At 44.2% G+C, this 22,414-nt stretch overlaps 1 protein-coding gene across 2 annotated transcripts in view; it reads right to left on the minus strand.

Moving 5' to 3' along the window:
* The window catches only part of ENG (endoglin), an 87,330-nt gene that overhangs the window by 13,864 nt on the left and 51,052 nt on the right, over positions 1–22,414 (minus strand). Inside the window, exons 6-13 of one of the 2 annotated variants that reach the window (XM_061604387.1) lie at positions 21,543–21,684; positions 18,061–18,238; positions 15,142–15,287; positions 12,434–12,574; positions 10,044–10,082; positions 8,955–9,068; positions 7,636–7,875; positions 4,991–5,060 (exon numbers count right to left, since the gene is read on the minus strand). In XM_061604387.1, the coding sequence (XP_061460371.1) occupies positions 4,991–5,060; positions 7,636–7,875; positions 8,955–9,068; positions 10,044–10,082; positions 12,434–12,574; positions 15,142–15,287; positions 18,061–18,238; positions 21,543–21,684 (1,070 nt within the window). The remainder of the gene's footprint in view (positions 1–4,990; positions 5,061–7,635; positions 7,876–8,954; positions 9,069–10,043; positions 10,083–12,433; positions 12,575–15,141; positions 15,288–18,060; positions 18,239–21,542; positions 21,685–22,414) is intronic. The other variant, XM_061604388.1, reaches the window with a different exon arrangement.

Consider the following 22,414-nt stretch of genomic DNA (forward strand, 5'->3'; position numbering starts at 1 on the left):
GTACGAGGGAACAGGATAGAAGAGTATAAGATTATGCGTGGCGTGCAGAAAGCGGATGAGCCGGATCTTTTCTCCCTCTCTCGTAACACTAGAACTCAGTGGGGTAATCCAATGAAGCTGAATGCTGGAACATCCAGAAAGAAAAAAGGAAGTCCTCCTCCAGACAACAGGGACTAGTTAACCTGTGGAATTCACTCCCACAAGATGTAATGATGGCCACCAACTTGGATGGCTTTAAAAGAGGATTTGGCAAAATCATGGAAGATCCGGTTATCAGTAGCTACTCGCCATGATGGCTCTCCTCTGCCTCTCCGCACAGCAGTTGCTAGGATTCCCAAATGGGGAGAGTGCTATTGCACTATGGGTTTCCCACAGGCATCTGGTTGACCACGGCCGAGTGCATCCAATGCTATTCAGAATGGACCCACTGAAATTATTAAGCATGACTTAAGTTAGGTCCGTTAATTTCAATGGGTCTACTCTGAGTAGTACTTAAATGGAGACAACCTTGTGAGAACAGGATGTTGGACTAGATGCCCTTTGACCTGATCCAACAGAGGCCTATCTTATGTTAGTTTCTTCTCTTCTTTGTGAAATCCTTTTTATGTATCCAAAAGCTGCGGACGTATTCCCTTCCTGTCTCACAGAATGGTGACAGAAAGCATCTGGACATTGACAATGGAGGCAGCTGCCTTCAATCTGAGATTAATGTCTAATATAAGAAATGGTGGTTCAGCTACTCAATGAGGATGGCAGAATGATAACAGCTGACACAGAAAAGGCAGAAATGCTCAATTCCTACTGTGGCTCAGATTTCTCCCAAAAGAGGGAGTACAAGTTGAAGGGGCAGGATTGCATCTTGAAATTGACAGACAAATAGTCAAGGAATGCACAATTACACTGAACAAGTTCGAATCTCCAGGACTCAATCCACTGCATCCTAGAATAATGAAGGAACTAGATGAAGAATTCTCGGAACCACTGTCCAGTATCTTTGTGAAATCATGGAGGATGGATGAAGTGCTGGATGACTGGAGGAGGGCTAATGTTGTCCCTGTCTTCAAAAAGGAGGAACCTGGGAACTATAGACCAGTCAGTCTGACATCAATCCCTGGGAAAATTCTGCAGCAAATCATAAAGCAGTCAAGCTGTAAGAATGCAGTGATTACTAGAAGCCAACATGGATTTGTGAAAAACAAATCCTGCCAGACTAATCTTATTTCATTTTCTGATCAGGTAGCCTCCCTGTGGGAATGCTGAGGACATAATATATCCCAAGTTCAGCAAAGCTTTTGGCAAAGTGCCCATGATATTCTGATTAGCAAATTAGCTAAATGTTGGTTGTATGGAACAACTATTAGGTGGATCCATAGTTGGCTACAAAATTGTACTCGTAGAGTGCTTATTAATGGTTCCTTCTCAAATTGGAGGGAGTAATGAGCAGGGTACCTCAGGGCTTGGTCCTGGGCCCTGTGTTCATTTTTATTAATGACTTGGCTGAGAAAGTGCAGGGAATGATTATCAAATTTGCAGATGATACAAAAGTGGGAGGGATATCTAATACCTTGGAGGACAGGAACAAAATTCAAAGTGATCTTTATAGGCTGGAGCATTGGGTTGAAAACAACAGAATGAAATTTAGCAGGAATAAATGCAACGTTCTACACCTAGGAAAAGGGAACCAAATGCACAATTAGGAAAGGGGAGCTACTTGGCTCAGCAATACGACATGTGAGAAGGATCTTGGAATTGTTACTGATCACAAGCTGAACATGAGCCAACAGTGAAATGTGGCTGCAAAAAAGGCAAATGCTGTTTTAGGCTGCATTAACAGAAGCATAGTTTCCAAATCACATGAAGTACTAGTTCCCCTCTATCCAGCACTGATTAGGCTTCAAACTCCAATAGTTCTCACAGAGGCCAGCCAGAGGCCTCTGGGAAGCCCACAAGCGGACCTGAGTGCAAGGGCACTCTCCCCTTCTGTGGTTTCCAGCAACTGGTAAGACAGACTGCTGGCCTAGCTCTGTGTCAAGAGACCTCTTATCTCTTGCATATCCTTATGAATATATCCCGTTCCTTCAGCCTTCTCCGCCTAGCATTTGTCTTCTTTATCTGAAATTGTACAGACTTTTGGATCGAACTGTGCTGTGCATAGTCAAGATGAGCCACCCCAGCTGGCACTTGTATCTCAAGGACAGGAAAGGGGGAGATAGCAGCCTTTGTCTCGGGCTGTCACTGGGATGCATCAAATAAATTATTCCCCGGCCCCGTTATCCAAGGGTTGCCCTATCCCCTGTCGTGGCTGTTTATACTGGATTCTGTTTCTATCCCCGCTTCCTTTGTCTGCACACCTCTCCCCCCCAACACACCCATTGCCACAGTTTGACATAGAGAGAGGTCATGGCACACACCTTCCGGAAGGTCAGGCCTGGTCGCCATCTGTAGTTCCTACCAAGCTGTTGCCATGGAGACACAACCACCACACTGCTGTAGCATGGGCAAGAGGCCAAAATTGTATATGTGTAAAGTGGGTGGGTGGGTAGGAAATGCTCCCTAAGGGGGGGGGAGATGGGGAGTGAAAGGAAATGCCACAAATGAGGGAAGAGTTTCTAGAAGGGAAACAGTGGCGACTTTGGGCAAAGACAGGAGTTCTGTATTCAAACTAAGATGACAAATTACGAGTCAGAAGGAAAGAAGCCAGACAGTGTGGGTTGCAGCCAACTAAGCTCTATTCAGAGTAGACCCACTGAAATTAAGAGGCCCAAAGTAAGGGATGGAAGAATATGTTCCTAACACATTTTGACTAATGTACACATTTTCGCAAGCAATTTCTCCTAACATAATACAATTTTATATGTTATTTTCACAAGTATATTCATTTTTATACACACTTCCCCCTAAATACATACATTTTTGTAAATGTTTGTTTGGAGAACTTTATTGTAAAACTGGGTACATGCAAATTTCAAAGGATGGCTGTGTTAATGCAGCTGGCTTAAATGCAAACTGAATCAAATTTCTCCCCTATTCCTACTCATGTTCATTAATTTCAATGGGTCTGCTCTATGACTAATGCTGGATACAACCCTGTGCTTTCTTTCCATCCAAGGGATGCTTTGCAGTACAATTTTGTTGAGAAGTTAAGTCAACACAGTTCCTTTTTGTACTGAAAAATTCTAACATAGAGTGCCTCTGAGCATGCTTCCTGCCAGTGATATACAGAAAAAGAGGGGGTTGGTTAAGAGGAGAGAAGAAAAGGACATAAGAAGTGTGCCTCTGGGAATGTTCAGAGTCTCTATGCCGCCTATGAGAATGCATAGAGTTAGCTGACCCTAAAAGGCCCGGGCAGTGGAATCTCAACCTGGCTGGAACACCTATTCCATCCCATTCAGCGGTCAGCAAGCAATAAAATCATGTAATGAAGTGATAATTGCATGTGCGAACTAGGGATTGGGGACAATATCAACTAATTTGGACTTAGCACTGGATTCCAACTGAATTTGACAGTCTGCTATCTCTTCAGCCAGGCACCAATTTCTTGCGGTGAGCTGTGGCTGTAATTAGCACAGGTTTTGAGGCTGTGGCTGCAATTGGCAAGAATTCCCCCCCCAAATTTCACGCCCAATTTTATGTAATTATCTTTGTAATCAAAGTTGCTGCATTCATAACACTGTAGGTGTGTTAACGATTGCCATTTATCCATTATATGTTAAGAAAAAAATAACTTTATTATCACCATGCAACGCAAAGAATATTGGCTGCCTGGTCTGCCCTAGGCTATATATGTCATCAATGTTAATTGTCAAATCATCCTTCAATTTCATGTTTTTAAAACAAGACAGCTCAGAGCATTCTGAAGCTCTATCCTCTTGCATGGGAAACATGATGATGATGAGACTGACCCATGTTACCCACCCCACTTTCATTGCTGCTGTCCTAAGCTAATCAAGGCTTCTCTCTCGCTCTCTCTGTGCTAAATGTGTTTTTGTCTGCGGTGTGTTTCCACCACCTGACTGCCTGCTCCTCTCCCACACTCTGACTGTGTTTTCTAACTTTCTATTATCACCCCTTGTGAGACCCTTGTTGATGTTCAATCATTGGCGCAGCTCCTGGTGCCCTGTCTAAGAGTTTTTAAACAATTTAAATAAACAGGGAATTCATTGCTTAAACTCTGTGATCATTCACATAGGCATTTACCTAAAAATTACGCAATTTTTCCCCCGCCACTGAAAGAAACCATGTGGAACACTGGTGATCATTTATATAAGTATTTATGTTAACAATTACACATTTTTTTCGCCACCAAACCCCCCCCCCAAACAACCTGCAGATTGAATCACCAAAAAAACACATACAGCAGATCGAATCAGCAAGGGCCAAACAGAGCAAGTGGGGACAAAAAAAGGGCAGATTGGGATCAACCAACGGACTACTGGAATACAAGCGGATTGGAACTAGGCAGCGAAGCCCACCCCTAGTGCGAACCAACTTTTACAGCAGGGATGGAGAGCCTGCCCAGATGTTGTTGGACTCCACCTCCCATAAGCCACAGCCAGCACAGCCAATAGTCACGGATGATGGAAGGTGTAGTCCAATTCCTATTGAGGGTACCACACTGGCTACTCCCAGTGGGGGCTGGTGGCTCCATGTTATTGGGGCAGTAGAATCCACTCCAGGTTTTAGTCCAATCTTTCAAGGATCTCTCCAAGGTGCTTCAGCCAGAGTGGATTCCACTGTCCCACTGACATTGAGCCACGAGCTGCCACCGGCAATTCCTGTGTTATACAGTTAATGGGTAGTTCATAATGAGCTATGAATCCTGTGTATAAAGCATCAAGGAATTAAGAGGCTTCATAAAGCCAAGGATATCTCTTTATGGAATAAAGTAAATGTACTCCTAACATGTGTAAAACTATCCTGATGGCCCTGATCTGAGTCGGAATAGCCTGGTTCTTTACATATTGAATATACAAAGCAGCCATTTACTCACTGTGGGATGGGAAGGTGGGGTTCTTAAGTGTCACTTCTGTGGAACCTTCATAGGAGCGGTGCCCGTGAAGCTGGAAGAGAAGCAGACTTTTAAAATGCATGGACTTTAAGACGAGACAACACGCCTAACCCACAGCTGTTTGGCTTTTCTACAGAAAACTATTCACAAATCAGCCAAAGGGTTATTTAAAACCTATCAGACAACATAAAGCATGGGCATTTTGAAAGTGCAATGGGGCACTCATGCACAGATACAAAATACAAGTGAGAAAGCTCAAAGCAGCGTGAGCTAGATGGATCAAATGCTTTGAAACAGCAGTCGCTAATCATCAAAGGCCTACTTCAACAAGTGGTTCTGAACATAAGAGAGGCCCATTCATGGATCAGGCCAACGGCCCACCTTGTCCAGCACCCTTTTCACACAGTGGCTAACCGGACACCCCTATGGGAAGCGGAAAGGAGAACCTGAGTGCAACAGCCCTCTCCTTACTTGTGATCCCCAGCAGTTGGCGTTCAAGGGGCATACAACAGTGGAGGTAAAACATAGCTACCGTGGCTAGTAGCCAACGTCTGATAACCTTATCCTCTATGAATTTGTCTAATCTCTTGAAAGCATGCAAGTAGATGGCCATCACTCCTTCTGGTTGGGGTAAAACCCATAGCTTGACAAAGGAGTCCTTTCCTTTGTCTGTCCTGAATCTTCCAACAGTCAGCTTCACTGGATGCCCATGAGTTCTTGCGTTATGAGACAGAGAAGCTTTTCTCTGTCTGCTTAGTAGCCACAAGCACTTTCCCTGCTTGTGTTTTATTTATTATTTGATTTGTATCCCTCCCTTCCTCTCAGCAGCCCAGCTGTGTTGCCCAGCAACTGGTATTCAGAGGCATCGTGTCTCTGACAGCGCAGGGATAGATAGCCATAACAGCTAGTAGCCATTGATAGCCTGATCCTCCACGATCCTCCACGTGTTTTTTGTTTTACATGCCTGCCTAAAGGCAGAAAAGGAAGGAGACTGACAGATCTCCCCTGGGAAAACATTCCACGGTTTAGATGCCAACACTAAAATGGCCCTGTCGCTTGTAGCTAACGGATGTATCTCCAAAGATGTCAGGAGAGAGAGCAGGGCCTCTGAACCTGCTCTTGAGGCACAGACAGTTTCATAAGGTCAAAAGCAGTCCTTGAGGCAGTTCGCCCCTAGGCCAAGGCTGGGAAACCTGCAGCTAGAGATGGAAGGATCTGTCCGTTTTTGGTTCTCTGAGTTTCTCTTTTTGTTCGACCTTAAACTTGCTCAGATTTCTGCAGCAATTTGCAATTCTTTTTTTTTTAAATCATGAAAATTCATCAGCATTTTAGTGTGCATTTCTCCAAGTAAACATATTTTTCTATGCAGTTTTGACTAATGTGCAATTTCCCCTAACATAATGCATTCTGGATGTTATTTTTATCTATAAATAATTTTTTACGTAGATTTTCCCCTAATATATGGATTTTTGTAAATATTGGTCGGTTGGAGAACTGCGTTGCTAAAATTCTCATTATTTTGGAAAGTGTGAATTTTATAGATTCGTCTTTAAATGCGAACTGAATTGGCCCCCGCATCTCTACCTGTGGCCCTCCAGATATTGCTGGATTACAAGTCCTGTCATCCTTGAGCATTGACTGTGCTGACTAGGGCTGATGGGAGGTAGAGTCCAACAACATCAGAGGGTGGGGGGCTATAGGTTCCCTATCCTTGCCTGAGGCCATTATCCAGCTATCCTTTCTTTCCATACCATTCCTCTCTCCTCCCCAGACTACTTGAAAATTGCTAATGGTCTTAGCAGACCTCTTAATGATTTTTCTGCCTGTTGTAGCAATTGTAATGATAGGCTGAAGAAACACTGGGCCTTTCTGAACAGAGATGGGTATGGCTGAATCATTTCTGTGACGGTTCAAAATGTATCTAGACAAGGGGTGGGACAATCTGTCATTTTTATTTATCTGCAATTCAGTTACCCACATTTCTGCAGCAATTTGTGAATTATTATTTTTTAAATCCTCATGAAAATTCTTCTGTATTTTAGTGTGAATTTCTCGTAATAAACACATTTTGGTATGCAGTTTTGACTAATGTACACACTTTTGCGAGCAATTTTCTGTAATGTAATGCATTTTCATGTTATTTTAAATATATTCATTTTTATGCCCAGTTTAGGCATTTTAGCATGTGTTTTAACATGTGTTTTAAATTGTTTTTATATTGTTTTAAATTTTAAAATTGTGTTTTAAATTGTATATTTGTTTTAATGTTTTTGATTGCTGTAAACCGCCCAGAGAGCTTTGGCTATGGGGCGGTATACAAGTGCAATAAATAAATAAATAAATAAATATACACATTTTTTAAACATTGTTTGGTCAGAGAACTACATCACAAAATTCAGAGAAGTGCACATTTCGAAGGATGGCTGCGTTTCAGTGCTCATGTTGTTTTGGAAAGCGTGGATTTGATAGATTCGGCTTTAAACGTGAACTGAATTAAATTTCTCCCCATCCATAGGCAAAGACTGGGCAGAGGACCTTTATCACTTCCAGCTACATGAGACTCAAGTTGCCGCAAGCGTGAACTGGCCTCAAAGCAGGGCAGGGACCAAAGGAACTCAAAATCTCACCTGGGTCTCCAGGTGCACTTGGCAAACAAGGGTGGCAGGCAAAGTCGACCATTGTTCTTCAGCCTTGTAGATGAAACTAAAGTGACGGGTCTTTATGCTGGGAGAGTTCAAGATCTCCACGGAATAACTCGTTGGGATGCCACTGTGGATCAGCATTTGTGGGGACGTTTGGCCAGGGATTTGTAGGAAACAGTCTTGAAGTGGAAGAGGATGGTTCTCCTCAGCTATCTGGAATGACACCTGTCAAAAAGGGAGGCAGATAAAAGAGTGTGTGCATTCAAACCTTGGTCTTAAGCTGAGAACCTGGAACTGGGATTTATGGGACCCAACTGCTTTATCCTTAGTTCTCATACCTTTAAAGCAAGAGTGGAAAACTTATGGCCCTCCAGATATTTTTGGATACCAGCTCCCATCAAACCCAGCCAGCACAGCCACTGGGCAGGAATGATGTGAGTTACAATGCAACACCATCTGGAGAGCCACGGATTCTCCACTCCTCTCTTAGGGTGCAACTCAATTGCTATTTACGCCAGGCTGAGGGGAGTTGGAGATGGCGGACCTCCAGCTGGGCTATGCCAGCATAAGCCCCTGGCCCTGGCTCAGCTGCGGGACCCAGCCAGCTCAGCCAGAGGTCTGCTGGGAAGCTCAGCCTGGTGTAAGGGGAGCTGGTGGAAGCCAGTGGAAGGCCTGAAAAAGAGGTGTTCTGAGGGTGTGTTGGAGGAGAGGCTGGGGGGGGGGACTTATGCAACATTCAGATCCCGTTCGGCTCCCTCCCACGGCCCTGCTTCATGGCAGCTGGTACATCGGGAAAAGGGGTGTCGGAAGGGAACAAGTATTTCCTTTCCTTTCCTCATGCCCTGCCGGCATAGCCAGGACCCTCCCTTCTATGAGGCCTCCAAGTGGCAGCTGGATGCGGCAGCCCTTTCTGCCAGCCCTGCCTCTCCCACCTTCCCGCTGGCCTCCCACAAGTTGGATTGCTCTGCCCATGGGATGTAGCCAGCTTCAGTTTTTCTTAGAGTAGATCCATTGAAATGAATGCCCTTTAACTTCACTGGGTTTACTTTGTGTATGGATAACAATCACAAGAACAGAGTGGGTGATAGACAGACTGACAGGTATAGTTATCAAGCTGATGATGTGTTTTGAGCTGTTGTAACCTCGGGGTGAAGGGCAGGTAAATGATAGTGAGAATGATAACAACAACAACAACAGATATTTATATTATGATTAAGGCCAGGGTAAGGGGTGCATCTTCGGCATACAATGGAAAACTATAATTTCTCCCCCATCTCTACATGCCGAGACGAGATTGGCAATACCTGGACGTAGGTTACTTTGTTGACTTCGACTGTGGTGGTGGATGCTGATCTGAAGTCTGGTGTCTGATAAAGGTGGAGAAAGAGCTTCTCTGGGAGATCACATTCAAATGGCACCTATGTCAAGAGGACATAAAACAGGTGCCATATTAGCTCATGATTTCCTCTAATATCAAATTTGAATGGTCAAGCGCCTATCAGTTCGGAAGCCAAATGGGGCCTCCCCAAAATAAGGCAGTGCTTTTCACTTACTTGACAGACTTTCTACGTCTACAGAATATAATTTGGTTTGTGTTTCTGCTGGTTTATATGTAAGTGTGCTGTATTTTATATTTTATTGACAGGAGGAGTTCATTTTTGTTGGAGATTGTAAACCACTTTATGGAGGAAGTTCCTAAAAAAATTGTCTATCAATTTTGAAAGCAATCAATCGATCAATCAATATTTTATAGTCTTAAAACAGATTGTGAGCTTCTAGGACCTGTGAGCTTCCAAGACCTACAGAATGTTGCACAGATATAAATAACCAAGAGATTGTAAAAACAACATAAGCACTCTTTCCTCACAGGGAAACGGAGTCTTAAAACCCAAAAGGAAAGGAAATAGTTTGCAGGCTGCCTCTGGAACGTCCTTCAAAACTGGGAAGAGGGTAGTACCAAACAACTGCTTTCAACAGATTCAAGAACGGATGAGTTGGAAACCCAGAGCCCTTAAAGCCTGATCTTCAGGCAGGGTGGGGAACCTTTGGCCCTCCAGATGTTGTTGGACTTCCACTTCTATCAGTCCAAGCCAGCATGGCCAATGATTAGGGTTCATTGCAGAGCCCGCCAGAATTTAGGAGGCTTTTTCTGAGTGATGAAGGCGGAAGATGGCCACTTCTAAAGTTGTGCCTGCTGCCCCTGTTTTTTAAGAACTTACATTAAAAACGTTTATTTTAAAAATAACATCTGCTACCTTGTTAATCAGAGACCCGTTGTTAATTGATCAAAAGGTTTTCACTTGATTAATCTAACCAGTGAATTGGCTAAATGTTAAAGCCTTATTTAAATGAAAAACATTTTAAAAAAAAGTTCATGGGAATGAATTTCTTACCGTGACTTTGTCTGGAAGCAAAGGCAGGGTCAGGACCAGCTGATGGGACAAAGAAAAAGAAATATATATGAATTTTTGGTGTGTGTCCAACTTAAGAGTGAGCAGCGAGGAGGATAAGAGTGCTGGAGACAGACTGGAGAGACCAAACTTGAGTTCATTACTCAACAGTGAAGCTTAGTAGCTGACACAGGAGCACAGGAAGGTGCCTTATACTGGCCATTGTTCCACCTAGTTCAGTATTGTCTACACTGACTGGTAGCATCTCTTCTCGATCGTCCCAGAGTGCAGGACACGGAATAATGGGCTCAAGTTGCAGGAAGCCAGATTTCGACTGGACATCAGGAAAAACTTCCTAACTGTTAGAGCCGTACGACAACGGAACCAATTACCCAGAGAGGTAGTGGGCTCTCCGACACTGGAGGCCTTCAAGAGGCAGCTGGACAGCCATCTGTTGTGAATGCTTTGATTTGGATTCCTGCATTGAGCAGGGGGTTGGACTTGATGGCCTTGTAGGCCCCTTGCAACTCTACTATTCTATGATTCATCTCTCCAGGTTTTACACACAGGGGTCTTTTCCCAACCGGGCTGGGAGTTGCCAAAGATTGAACCTGGGATCTTCTGCATGCTAAGCAGATACTCTGCCACTGACCTATACCCCTCCACCTAACAATAAACTAAGGTTCCAATCTTCACAGTTCTGAATATTAGCACTGGTTTATATATAGTCTACACTGACTGGCAGCAGCTGTCCAGGATTTCACACAGGGGTGTCTCTCAGCCGTACCTGGAAATGCCAAGGATTGAACCTGGGACCTTCTGCATGCAAAGCAGATGTTCTACCACTGAGCTACAGACATTCCCTGGAACTATTCAACATTTCACAAGCCATAACGCTGAGGGTGATTTGGGCTATTATGGGCAGCTGGGGTCTATTTCAAAGGGATGGGAGTGCAAAACTCACAGGTACTCTTCTCAACTGGTTGCTACTGCCATGTGCTATGTTGGGGGAAGGACAGAAAAATGGAGTGGTGGTAGAACGGAATCTCCTGGAAGAGGCATGGCTGACTGGCTGGTGCCCTAAAGAGGAACGCACTATACTGCAACATTTTGTTGCAAGCTCCACTCGTGGTATATTTATTTATTTATTGTATTTGTATACCGCCCCATAGCTGAAGCGGTTTACAGCAACTAAAAACATATGTAGTTTGTATTGTTGTTACGATGTATTTGTCAGGGTTTTCTGTATATTTGAATTATTTAAAAGATACGTCTCATCTATTCACAGGATGAGCTGCCCACTGAAAACATATTTCTTGGCTGAGACTAGGAAGGACCCTGGTCACATCTACTCATGTTCCTCCAGAAACAAAAAGGCAATACCTTGGGTATGGTCCACAGCTCAGTGGTAGAGCCTCTGCTTTGCACGCAGAAGGTCCCAGGTTCCATCCCTGACATTGCCAAGCAGGGCATGGAATGGGTCCCTGTCTAAAACTTTGGAAGGCTGCTGCCAGTTCATGTGGACAATACTAAGCTAGATGGACCAACAGTCTGATGCCGAGGTATAATGCAGCTTCCCAATGATAGGAGCAGGAACAGAATATAGTAGTGCTTCTCTGAGTTGATCCCTTTGTGAAAGGGACCATCAATTCTTGATCAGAGAGAAGAGGAGGGGCCGATGCTTATCTTGGTGACAAGATACATCAGGACCCTACTAAAGGACCCTATATGAGTATAGATCAGAGGCAGCCAACATGGTTATTTATTCGTTTAAAATATATACACCACCTACCAGAACAAGAGACCAATACGTGGTTTACAACAGAAAATGTTGTTAGACTCCAACTACCATCAACATGGCCAGTGGTCAAGGCGATGGGAGTTATAGCTGGACAACATCTGGAGGGAACCACATTGGCTACCCCTTGGTTGGAGTGTTGGACTAGGACTTGGGAGACCCAGGTTCAAATGTCATCCTTTTTCATTTATATTTATTACTCGCCATATAATCTATATTCTCTTGGCAATGTACAATGGGTTAAATAAATGCAAACTTAAAAGGTAACAGTGATACAAATTTGTACGAAATGCTCAAACTGGCACAAAAGAATAAAACAATGTTGAACGCAGCAACATTTTACACATCCAAAAATCTGAATCCACCAAGAAGCATTAAAGACCAACCAGTCAATGCCACTTGGCCATGAATCTGAGTGGGGGACCCTGGGACCATCACTGTCTCTGAGTTTAACCTACCTTGAAGGACTGTTGTGAGATAAAAGTCTGTGTGTGTGTTCCCCTAATATATCTGGAGGAAAGGTGGGATCAAAAAATGCGACAAACTAAACAGACAGAAGGTACCCAAAGATGAACTGAGCATGCCACAAGCTGACCTGATTTTTGGCATGAATCCCCCCTTCCAACTGGGTGGAGCAATGGTCTACAATGCTTTTTAGGACAAAATGTGTCATGTTGTCAGTTGCCCTGCAGGTTGGGTCCCGCAGCGTGATTTCGGTGATGGGGCTCGGTGATGCCTGTGGGGTAAAAAACCATCAAATGTTACTTGGACTACAAATTGTGATTGTTCACATACATATTAAATCTTTGATATTATTTTATAATTATGTATTCTATGTCTGTACTTTAACTTTGTTTGGAGCACTGTGTTTGTGTTAAGGTAGATTTTAACTTCACAGTTTTTGTATTTGGACTAACTCCACCATATATCATCCTCACACTAGTGATGGGAGAATCTGTTGATTTTGGTTCCTCTCAGTTTTTCAGTCTTAAATTCAGTTCTCCATATTTCCACAGCAATTTGCAAAAAATCCAGCAACAATTTTGTGCAAATTTCTCCTAGTGGACACATTTTTGTATGCAGTTTTTACTAATATACACCTTTTTGCAAGCAACTATCCATAGTATAATGCAGGTTTGTATATTATTTCCACTAATATATGAATTTATGTTCAGTTTCTCCTAATACATGCATTTTTATGTACACATCGCAAGACTGCAGAAGTGTGGATTTTGAAGGATAGCTGTGTTTCGGTTTGCGTATTAGTTCAAGAAGTGTAAATTAGGTAGTTTCTCATTAAAATGCAAACAGAATTGAACTTTCTCCTCCTCCCTCCCTTCCTCCTTCCGTTTCCATGCAATGTCAGCTCCAAGTTTTGGAGGGCCCTTGGGCAAGACACCCTCCATGGGACCTCCTCCTGCTCACCAGCATTATCACCAGTTGCTCCTCTTCCCCTTCCTCACCACTGCCGCTGCCACCTGTTTGCTTGGCAGGTAGAGAGCCAGTGAGCAAGCAGGCAGAGTGGCTTCTTTTCCCCACCACTGTTGTCTGCGCCAGAGCGAAAAATGGGTGAACAAGTGAGCAGGTTGCAATGGAGAGGAGGAGGAGCACGTCTGGAGAGCTCTCGTCAGTGGCTCCCCTGCTGGGATGTGGGTCCTTGGCAGATCCCTGACCATGCTAATCTCTGACACTGGCCCCGTTTACATGACAAACCAGAATTAGTCACCTTTACAGATCAGAGATACATCAATGCTTGTTAATCCTGGGGAAGGGACCCTGAAGAAGATCTTAAAACCATAGACAGGTTCATCTGGGAGAAGGTGCTCCTTTAAGATAGCAAGGCCCCAGGTTATTTACACCAGGGGCAAGGAATCTTTTTTCAGCCAGAGGGCCACATTACCTTGTGGTCAACCTTCCAGGGGCCTCATATTAGTGGTGGGCAGAGCCAGAGTAATTCATGTGTCTCTTGCCTTTGTACAGTAGGTTGCGTTCCAGCCATGCAAAAGGCAGAGGTTTCTACACAAACATGGACAAAACACACGTGAAAGCACACTGCATCTCTCTCCATCCTCCTTCCAGACAAGCAAGAGGCGTTATCACAGTTCAAGGACACAGTCCAGCCAGGCAGAAGCACTTGAGGGTGTGGCCTCTGGGAGGGGCATGGCCTGGGGAGTGCCAAATAGAGAGACAGCATGTGGCCACTGGGCCTGAGATTCTCCACACATCTCCTCCGCCCTCTGATTCTCCCCTGGAAATGTTTCTCCCCCATTAGGGTTATGGGTGAAGCACAGGAAGGATTGTGCTGGTAGTAAAACAATAAAGGCATCATTGATTGATTGATTTCCTTTTATGAATTGCTCCATATAAAATATCTCAAAGCAATTTAACAATAAAAACACCATCAATAAAGAAATACATACACACACAGACACAAACACGCATATGTTTTTATTGTAATACTGTGTTTTTAGTCTGTATACCGCCTTGTGATTTTAGATGAAACTGGTTTTTTAAAAATATTTTAAGTAATAATAAATAAAACATATTTCATGTAAAAACAATTAAAACAATGTAATATATAAAACAATTTCAAATCCAACAATATATAGACTGAGATCAAAAATCTCCACTTAAAAGGCTTTTGAAAAAGAAGTCTTCAATAGGTGTCAAAAAGATAATAGAGATAATGTCTGTCTGATAATGGATAATGGGAGGGAGTTCCAAAAGGTAGTTCCACCATGTTAAGGGATGCATGCCTACATCATGCAGAATGGGTTTCCTGATGAGATGGGATCTGCAGCAGGCCCTCTCCTGCAGAGTGCAGTGATCAGTGGGGCATAAGGATAGAATGATCTGTCGATTTCTATTCTCACAGTTTCTCGTTTTCAGTCTTAAGTTCAGTTCTCCATATTTCAATTTGCTATTTTGTTTTAAAAAAAATCCTCATGAAAATTCTTCAGCATTTTAGTGCAAACTAATAAGTAGCCTTTTTATATGCAGTTTTGACTAATGTAGTTTTGCAAGCAATCTCTCATAATATTTTTGTATATTATTTTCACCAACATCCACGTTTATGCACATTCCCTGCTGATATATGCATTGTTATAAACCTTCTTTGGCTGGAAAACTGCATCACAAAATTCAGAGAAGTGCACATTTCAAAGGACGGCTTCTCATGTTGTTTTGGAAAGTGTGAAATTGGTAAGATTCGGCTTTCAATGAAAACTGAATCAAAATCATCTACCATCTCCGGTTGGGAAGTTTTGGAAAGGCACACCTCACCCACGCAGAAAGTTTCCTTACCTGCAAGTGGCTCTTGGGCACAGCAATTTCAATGGAATTGTCTATGCATCTCCATGGGTGGCAAAGCCTTATCAGCTCTTTAACCATGTTGGTCAATTCGGGAACCTTCCTTTGTGGTGGTGTTGTCACCTCGGTTTTCTTTCCTGCTAAAGCGAGCATCAGTTATTTATCATTTTTGCTCACCGCCTTTTACAAGACATCTCAAAACAACTTGCAGAATATGAAAAAATGCAAAATAGTGCGCCAAACAGCTAAAATCCAAAATACCACGAAATACCAGGGATACTAAAACCGTAAAGGATGAACACCAAAACAAGTTATAAATCAGACCACATTTGGATCTGAATTAAGATTAACTACAGAAGGGCTAAAGCGCAGTGGCAGAAGGTTACAGGTCTAATCCCTGGCATCTCCAGGTAGGGCTGGGAAAGATGTCCGAAGCTCTGGACAGCCACTGCCAGTCTGAGCTAACTGGACCAATGGTCTGACTCTATAAGGCAACGTCCGACATTCCTGTGTTCCTAAGATCTAAATGGAAATGGACTGCCTTCAAGTCGATCCCGACTTATGGCGACCCTATGAATAGGGATTTCACAGTAAGTGGTATTCTGAGGGGGTTTACCATCGCCTCCCTCTGAGGCTAGTCCTCCCCAGCTGGCTGGGGCCTGCTCAGCTTGCCACAGCTGCACAAGCCAGCCCCTTCCTTGTCCACAGCTGCCAGCTGGGGGGCAACTGGGCTCCTTGGGACTATGCAGCTTGCCCACGGCTGCACAGGTGGCAGGGCACGTAACCCCTGAGCCACTCCCTGTGGGGGTGAACTTTAGCTGGCCCTTGACACCCAGGAGACACGAGCGGGGATTTGAACTCACAGACTCTGGACTCTGAGCCATGCTCTCTTCCCCACTGTGCTGTACCAGCTCTACCTAAGATCTAAAAACCTGAGCGAACAGGAATGTTCTACTCTGGTGCCTAAAAGCTGACAAGGCTGGTGCCAGACAAAGAGATTATGTTTGGACTGGAGGATCACTTCAGACATCCTTTTGATCATGCATTCACGATGACTTGTGCTCATGATGGTATCAGGGCTGTTATACACGATCCCACTTTCAATACTGTTTCTGCCTGCAAAAGTTTCGGGATGGTCATACGGCTTTATTTCCAATCAGTGCATGTCCTGTCACCTCCTGCTGAAATCCAGTAACTTTTCATACCACACGTGTTCCAGATTATTTTTTTATCTGACTTTTGTTGCACTATACCCACGAGAGTCCCCTACCAGAAGGCAATTATGCAGGAACATTCGGGAAGCATCACAGAACAGCTAATAAAGTGGAATTCACAGGCCATATAATGCACTAATGCAATATTATTGTGTCAAAGACACGTTGCGGTATACTCCTGCAAAGGAACACCAGTCTGGAGGGGCCCTGAATGCAAAGGGCACTACATGTGATAAACAACTGCAACTTCACACTTTGTTGTGATTTTGTGGTAGGGCTGTTTAGTACAATGCAGGTTCCTGTTTGGCCCACAGCAGCTCTGAAGAAGTTTGTACCCATGCTTTCCCTCTTTACCAGGGACAGTCCTTGTTTTCTAGTCCCGATTTCCTGACCCTAGTAAATCACTGATCTTGCTTTAACCTCTGGGAGATGCCTTGTTCGTATTTTGTTAGTAAGAGATCCTGGGTTTCCTATTCTTCAGCTTCCATGCCCCTGCAAAAGGAGGGGCTGTAGCTTAGTGCAAGAGGACCTGCTTTTCATGCAGAAGGTCCTAGGTTCGATCTCCAGGTAGGATGGGGAAAGACTCTTATCCTGGATAGCCATGGCCATCAGGAGTGGGGAACCTTTAGCCCTCCAGATGTTGAACTACCACTCCCATCAGCCTTAGCAAGCATAGCCAATGGTTAGAGATGTTGGGAGTTGTAGTTCAGCAATACCTGGAGGGCCAAAGGTTCCCCACACCTTGGCTAGATGGACAAATTTACCTGGTAGAAGACAATTTCCTATGCTCCTGTATCTATTGAGGCTAAATCTTTTTTTGGGGAGGGGAGGGGGGAAATTGATGCAAGCATGATCCTTGCATCTAACACAGGAATAGCCAACATGATGCCCTCCAGATGTTGTTGGACTACAACTCCCATCACCCCGACTACTGGCCATGCAGGCTGGGACTGATGTAAGTTAAAGTCCAACAACATCTGGAGGGCATCATGTTGGCACTCCTGGTCTAATTCCTGTAATTCTAATCACAGGAGGGACTGAATTCTTGATTGTTCCACAACGTGGTGCTTTTTTCACCGCTTTGAGCTCTAAGGAAAAGTGGGATAAACTAAATTTAAATAAATAAATGCCTAATTTATTTGGGAAGGGACGTATAAGAACATAAGAAGAGCCTGCTGGATCAGGCCAGTGGCCCATCTAGTCCAGCATCCTGTTCTCACAGTGGCCAATCAGGTGCCCGTGGAAAGCCAGCAAGCAGGACCTGAGGCAGAACTACTTTCCAGCATCTCAGTGACAGAGCATCTGCTTTCTCTGTAGAAAGTCCCAGGTTCAATCCATGGCATCTCTAGGTAGGGCTAGGAAAGTCTGAATCCCTGGAGGGCCAATGGCAGTCACTGTAAACACTGATCTAGATGGACCAATTGGCATGACTCAGTGCAAACCAGCTTCTCGTGTTCCTATTTCCCAATACTCTCCTTTACAGGTTTTTTTGTAAGGAACGTATGTGAAGATCTATGTAAATGATAAATATGAATAGCAATCTCTAGCAGGGCATGAGGAGCTCTCAAAACATGATCCTGTTAGGTCTTTGCTGCACTACCTCTGATCCAGCCCAGCGCCACCAACCTCCCGGAACCTGATGCAAGCCAGACCCAAACCCATCCGCCACCGTCCCCAGCTTGAAACTGTGGAGACTTACCACAGACCCTGACCAGCTCAAGGGTGATGCTTTTGGCAGATGGGATTTCTGTGTAGGAAGCGATGAAGGCAAAGTCCTTGCCAAGGGCCTCTTGGATCAGGCCGTCTTTGCTGTCTGGCAGGGCAATGCCATTTATTAGGTTGGATGCCACTTTCTTAAGGGAGTATTTCCCAGATACCTGAAGGGGGAAAAGAAGTGAAAAGTCAGCAGGGACCTTTTCTAGGGGAGGATTTCTTTCGTGGTGCTCTTGTTGTCCAGAGAGTTTTAACAGCTTGGCGGGACCAGCAGAAGTTCCACATCTGCATTGCTCTGTCTCTCTTGGAAGACCAGTTACCAGTGGAGGTTGCTCCATGAGGGTGAATGGGGCACTGTCCCACCAACCTCAATCTGCCCTCATCCACCACCACCCCGCCTGACACCTTACTTACAATCAGTCCGGGGGGGGCGGCACTACCTGTCAGCTTCCTCCTCCTCACGTTCAGATGCCCTTGGAGAACTCAGCAGGGAGGAGGAAGATGGGGACAAAACTAGCATGAGTTGGCTCTGCCTGTCATCGGCTCTGCCTCCGCCTACTGTTTGGGCTCCCTGCCTTCCGCCCTTCCAGTCTTGATGGGCACCATCCACCACTCCCATTTACTGCAGAGGGCATCCATGGCAGTGGACTTCCCCACAGGCATCTCATTGGCCACTGTAGGAAGAAGGCTAGGTCTTTGGTCTGACCCAGCAGGGCTGCTCTTCTTATATTTAAGCCATGGTCGGGGAGCTTCAGGCCCAGGAGTTGAATGTGGCCCTCCAGGCGTTTCTATCTGGCCCTTGGGACTCTCCTCAGGAGACGCTCTTCTCCAGCCCTGTGCCAGGCTCTCTCCAAGAGTTTTTGCCTACAGGGATGTGTCCCTGAACTGTGATAATAAAAGATGGAGAGAAACCTCTGACTTTTGCATGCCTGGAATGTAGCCTAGAAAAGTAAGAGTCACATCCATTGCTCTGTTTAGTTTTGTCTCTGGCTCTACCAGAGCTTGGAAAAGTTACTTTTTTTGAACTACAACTCCCATCAGCCCAATCCAGTGGCCATGCTGGCTGGGGCTGATGGGAGTTGTAGTTCAAAAAAAGTAACTTTTCCAAGCTCTGGGCTCTACCCACTTTTGCCTCTGGTCGTGCCCACCACTGGCATGTCCCCCCTCCCAAGGTTTGCCCACAAGAGAATTCAGCTCTCAGTCTGAAAATGTTTCCCACCCCTGATTTAAGACCTTTTTAGAATCTTGGTGTTAGTGTGGATTCTACTGCTGTTTTGAATCTGTTTTAAAAGGCGGGATATAAATGTCTAAACAACAACAGCATTTGGCAACTGAGGTTACTTCCAGATGATCTGTTCACTGAGCATTCAACCTGACTTGTTTGAGGGAAGGCCAGATAATGGCTGTGAGCACATTAGTTGCCTACAGCAAAGCGTTTCCATTGGCCGCACCTGGAGGGGGAAACGGGTTGATGTGCCAATCAGTTGCAAAATCTCTTTGAAGTGATTTTTTTAAAAAACGCACTCAAGCTGCTCCCACTAGTTTTACAGCAGAAAGGGGTGGGGTTTGACTAGCTTTGTGTGCCCCCATTTTCAGAAGAGCGAGGTGGAGATGCACTGGAACCGGCAGAATAGTAAGTGTGTCTCTACCCGATGTTGCATCAAAGCAAGTGTTATCCCAAACTTTCCAGTAGGGCCTGATCTGATTCAGGGCCCAATCAGGGTTTAAAACCCTAATTAAACATGCAAGGGGGGGAGAAGATGCTGCCTGCAGGTCTCCTCCCTCCCTCTCCTTGCCACCACACCATGCCCCCCCCCGACAGCCCTGGATCACTCCAAGTGGATCCAATCTGACCTGGGACAATCCAGGGCTGCCTCAACCCAATTCAGCTGAATCCCAGGGTGACCTGATTTGGCCCAATTCAGTTTGGGATCTGGTATTCAGCCAGATCCAGTGCACAGCCCTAGTTGCTACTGCACTTTCCTGGCACTTTCCTTATAGCAAAAAGTCTGATCTTTTGGGGAAGCCGGTTTGCTGTGCAAGACTCTAGCTGTGAGACCTGAATTTGCTAGTATTTGACTGAATCCCACCTGAAAATAGTAACAGTCTGGAAGCGTCCTGAGTATGAGCTGACCTCATGAACACAACATCCAGTCTAATTTTTCCCTCCTCCCCCACCAGACACTTCGAGTAACAGCTTGCCTGAGGAAGAGTTCTGGATATGTCAAAAGCTCACGATGATTTTGTGGTATTTTGATTGATCAGTCCAATAAAAAAAAAATGGCCCAACTGTGGATTTTGTAGCAGAGGGGTTTCTTATGGACCAACACAGCTACCTTTGCTTTTTATGAATAACTAGCAGCCTCATACCCAACTTTGCTTGGGAATTCTTAGAAGCTAAAAAATTAGTGCAATTTTGAAACCAGTAATCAATGCAGTTCTGAAAGGTTCGGTCCACCATCTTGATTCAAAATAATAACCAATCGTATACAGACATAGACAAAAACCTGCTCATTGATGTCAAGAACCATTATGCAAAATTAATATATCTTAAGAGGTGTCCAAATGTGTAGTGAACAAACAACTTTCCAAAATACATAGTAGATACAGAGATGGTGTAGAATATTCACAAAATCTGATTTGATATCATATTCTGGGATAATCCACAAGTTCGTCTCATCATCAAACCAGCTCCCAGTCTTTGTGTGCATTTGCGGCTGTTAATGACACCATATTTTTTTTAAAAAAATCCACAGCGAGGATTATTTTAATTATTTTTGTAATCTGCTGCTGCTGTATATAGCAGCACAAGGAATAACGGAGAAAATTATGTAATTTTCCGGAAAAAATAATGGGGTGGGGGGGAAGGGAGAACCGGGAATCACAATGATTGTTGTTGTTGTTGTTATGTGCCTCCAAGTCGACTACGACTTATGGCGACCCTATGAATCAGTGACCTCCAAGAGCATCTGTCATGAACCACCCTGTTCAGATCTTGTAAGTTCAGGTCTGTGGCTTCCTTTATGGAATCAATCCATCTCTTGTTTGGTCTTCCTCTTGTTCTACTCCCTTCTGTTTTTCCCAGCATTATTGTCTTTTCTAGTGAATCATGTCTTCTCATGATGTGTCCAAAGTATGATAACCTCAGTTTCATCATTTTAGCTTCTAGTGACAGTTCTGATTTAATTTGTTCTAACACCCAATTATTTGTCTTTTTTGCAGTCCATGGTATCTGCAAAGCTCTTCTCCAACACCACATTTCAAATGCGTTGATTTTTCTCTTATCAGCTTTTTTCACTGTTCTGATTAGCAGAACACAATTTATAATGAACAGGAACTGGCAGCCCATTTGATGAAGTGAAAAACAGAATGGAATCAGACAGCAAACCCCATCCCTAGCTGATAGCAATTCTGAGGTTCTAAGCCTGTAATTTCAGCAGCATGAGGGTGTTTCTCTTCCACTCTTACCAAGAACTTCACCAACACAGGTGTCTGATCAATGTTCCACAGCATTTTCTCGTGGCTTTTAAGCACCAGTAGCGTTGACAGCTCATTAGCTGGATTTCCATCACTGCACGTCACCTTGATGTTCAGATCCACAGCCTGTGTGCTGAACAACAAGCCCAAAGGTCAATGCTAGGGACTCACAGTTGAGCAGGGTCTTTCCTTTTAACAGCCTATCTGCCATTCAAGTAGATCCCACTTTGTCAACCACATTCTCTTGGACAGGCTTAAACAACAAATTATCACCAACATACCACCAGCATTGTGTAAGGTACTTTACATCAGAGGCAGACAGACTTTGGTCTTGTACTGTTGTTTTAACAGCATTTTCTGCGGTCCACTGATGTGTTTTAAATTTACAAAGTCAGAACAGATACTTATGACCTCTTAGTAGTTCAAGTGACATAGCTATAGTCAAGCCCCCTTTGCAAAAATCCCAGCAACCAGCAGGCCATAAGAAATTGTCCAATAGTCCCCCAGGCGACCATGGCTTACTTCCACTTACCTGTCCTATGCACAAACAGACATTTCTCCCAACATACCATGACTAATATTGCCCCACTATTAAGCTGATCTACCAGTATTGACTAAGGCTGATCTACAAAGCTGATCTCCTTGTCTTTTGTTCTTTTAACTTCACTTACCTCCTAATATCTGTTACCCTTCATGTCACTATTAAGGCTGACCTATCTTTCTTTTTTCTGTTAAAATGACCTACCATCCAGTATCTACTGAGGCTGATCTACCTAAGTATCACTATGAAGACTGATCTAAAAGGCTGACTTGTCTTCCTTTTTCTATACCTCTCAATGTCTCCTTAAACTGTTATAATGCCT

The sequence above is a fragment of the Rhineura floridana genome, chromosome 20 (assembly GCF_030035675.1).
Source record: "Rhineura floridana isolate rRhiFlo1 chromosome 20, rRhiFlo1.hap2, whole genome shotgun sequence".
NCBI classification, from domain to species: domain Eukaryota; kingdom Metazoa; phylum Chordata; class Lepidosauria; order Squamata; family Rhineuridae; genus Rhineura; species Rhineura floridana.